Source organism: Myotis davidii, unplaced genomic scaffold (assembly GCF_000327345.1).
Source record: "Myotis davidii unplaced genomic scaffold, ASM32734v1 scaffold456, whole genome shotgun sequence".
Classification (NCBI taxonomy): Eukaryota; Metazoa; Chordata; class Mammalia; order Chiroptera; family Vespertilionidae; genus Myotis; species Myotis davidii.
Window position 1 is genome coordinate 318,093 of NW_006287375.1, and position 2,254 is coordinate 320,346.

At 37.1% G+C, this 2,254-nt stretch overlaps 1 protein-coding gene across 1 annotated transcript in view; it reads left to right on the forward strand.

Moving 5' to 3' along the window:
• Positions 1 to 2,222, forward strand: part of ZCCHC10 (zinc finger, CCHC domain containing 10) — a 10,727-nt gene extending 8,505 nt beyond the window's left edge. Inside the window, exons 3-4 of the mRNA XM_006759139.2 lie at positions 1,119 to 1,160; positions 1,762 to 2,222. Of these exons, the coding sequence (XP_006759202.1) occupies positions 1,119 to 1,160; positions 1,762 to 2,029 (310 nt within the window). The 3' untranslated portion in view covers positions 2,030 to 2,222. The remainder of the gene's footprint in view (positions 1 to 1,118; positions 1,161 to 1,761) is intronic.
• The last annotated feature ends 32 nt before the right edge of the window (positions 2,223 to 2,254 follow it).

Here is a 2,254-nt window from a genome sequence, read left to right on the forward strand (position 1 = left end):
TCCCTGAGCTAGGAAATATAGAGAAGTCCTGACTATAGAAATATTAAGTTTACAAGACAATGCTATAATAATAGAAGTAATTCTGGAATTTGAAAACCTGATTTAGTATGCATGTTGTTTGGCAGGAATATAGCAGCAAGCCATTTGTATATTTCATTCAAAAATCACCAGACTTTGTTCTTGGTAAATGATGTGAAGGAACGCAGTCTTGAAGTATTAATTGTCACAGTAAATAACTGAACATTTGGGGGACATACAGAAAAATAAATGGTTATTTTAAATTAAAGGTTGCTTTTTATATGAAACTAGAGGCCCAGTGCCCGAATTCGTGCACCAGTGGGTCCCTCGGCCTGGCCTGTGGGATCAGGCCGAAACCAGCTCTCTGACATCCCCCGAGGGGTCCCAAATTGCGAGAGGACGAAGGCAGGCCAAGGGACCCCATTGGTGCACAATTGGGGCCAGGGAGGGATGCAGGAGGTTGGCCAGCCAGGGAGAGACCGTGAGAGGGCTCCAGAGCATGTCCAGCCGTCTTGCTCAGTCCCAATCAGCTGGACCCCAGCAGCAAGCTAACCTACTGGTTGGACTACTGGTCAGAGCATCTTCCCCCTGCTGGTCAGTGCACATCATAGCAAGCGGTTGTGCAGTCTTAGCATATCATTAGCATATTACATTTTGATTGGTTGGACGACTGGACACTTATTATATTAGGCTTTTATTATATAGGATGGCCATTTATAATATTACTCTGGAAACTCAAATTATAAATTACAATTATGCTATTATTTACTTTGTATTATTGTTCAGGATGTAGTTGATTTAGCCATATCAACCTAAGTTCAAAACAAAAAAAAAGAATCAAATTGGTACATTCAGTCATCTTTACCAACTTACTGGCTTCTAAGATAAAGTTAATAGATAATGTTGACTATGTACCACATACAGCCTACAACAGGAAACTTTCCATTTGGTTATAACAAGTAATACTGGACTCTGAATACATGTTATAAAAGACAAAGTGTTTCTCCAATATAGAATAGTTTTGGGGATAACAGAAGGGTTGGTCTGAGCTGTGCATAATCACTCTATTAATAGGAGTTTCTTTTTCCCATGTTTATCAGCATTGGAGAAACTAATGTAGAAAGAAAGACGAAGAAAAAAAGGTATGTGCCTTTAGGAGTATTATATAGTTAATATGTAATACTAGTTGGAGGGATAGGAAGACTGATTTTAAAATAGAAGTTAAAGATTTGAATCTGAAGTTTCTTGTTTGCAATTTTCTGATATGTTCCTCTCTTTACCTATCTGGAATTTAATTCCTTTATGTCTCCTTTTTCTCTTACTTTCCAGAGTCCTTCTACCTGGAAATAGTAAATAATTTCTCCTAGCTTAGAATAGGAAATTTTATTAAATGGCTAAGAAATTATTGTCCAGCTATACCTGGTCTAAAGTAATTGAGATTATGAAACATTTGCTACTTCATGAGGTTTAAATAAAACCATTTGTTATACTGCAATTTTATTCTATTGTTTATTTGCTGTGGCGCATAATATATTAGGTATATTATACCATCCAAGAGAGTTAAATTACTAAAGTAAATGACCTTGCTAAGGGAGGGAAGGCAGTATGGTTATAATAGGTAATCCCAAAAGCATTAAATGTAGGAATAACATGCTAGCAAAGCTTCAGTTATATACATGTACAGAAATTAACATTTTATTAAATGTTGACTGCCCATGAATATAACTACTGATTATCTAATAGGTCTAAGAGTGTAACCAGCTCCAGTAGCAATAGCAGTGACAGTTCAGCCAGTGATTCTTCATCAGAGAGTGAAGAAACATCTACCTCATCCTCCTCTGAGGACAGTGATACTGATGAAAGCTCCTCCAGTTCATCATCTTCAGCCTCCTCCACGAGCTCTTCCTCATCCTCTGATTCAGACTCAGATTCCAGCTCTTCCAGTAGTAGCAGCACCAGCACGGATAGCAGCTCCGAAGATGAACCACCAAAAAAGAAGCAAAAGAAATAGAGTCACTCTACCTATATTGGACTGATGGACCATAAACTTTAATCTGATTCTCAAAAGGGAATTTAGAATATGTTAAAGCCAAATAGATTAACTGGCCAAAAATTTTGAGAGCTCAGAAGTTTCTAAATGTTTTTCATTGTAAGAGCATAAAAACTATTAATGAAATATATATATATATATATACACACACACACACACACACACACACACACACACACACACACA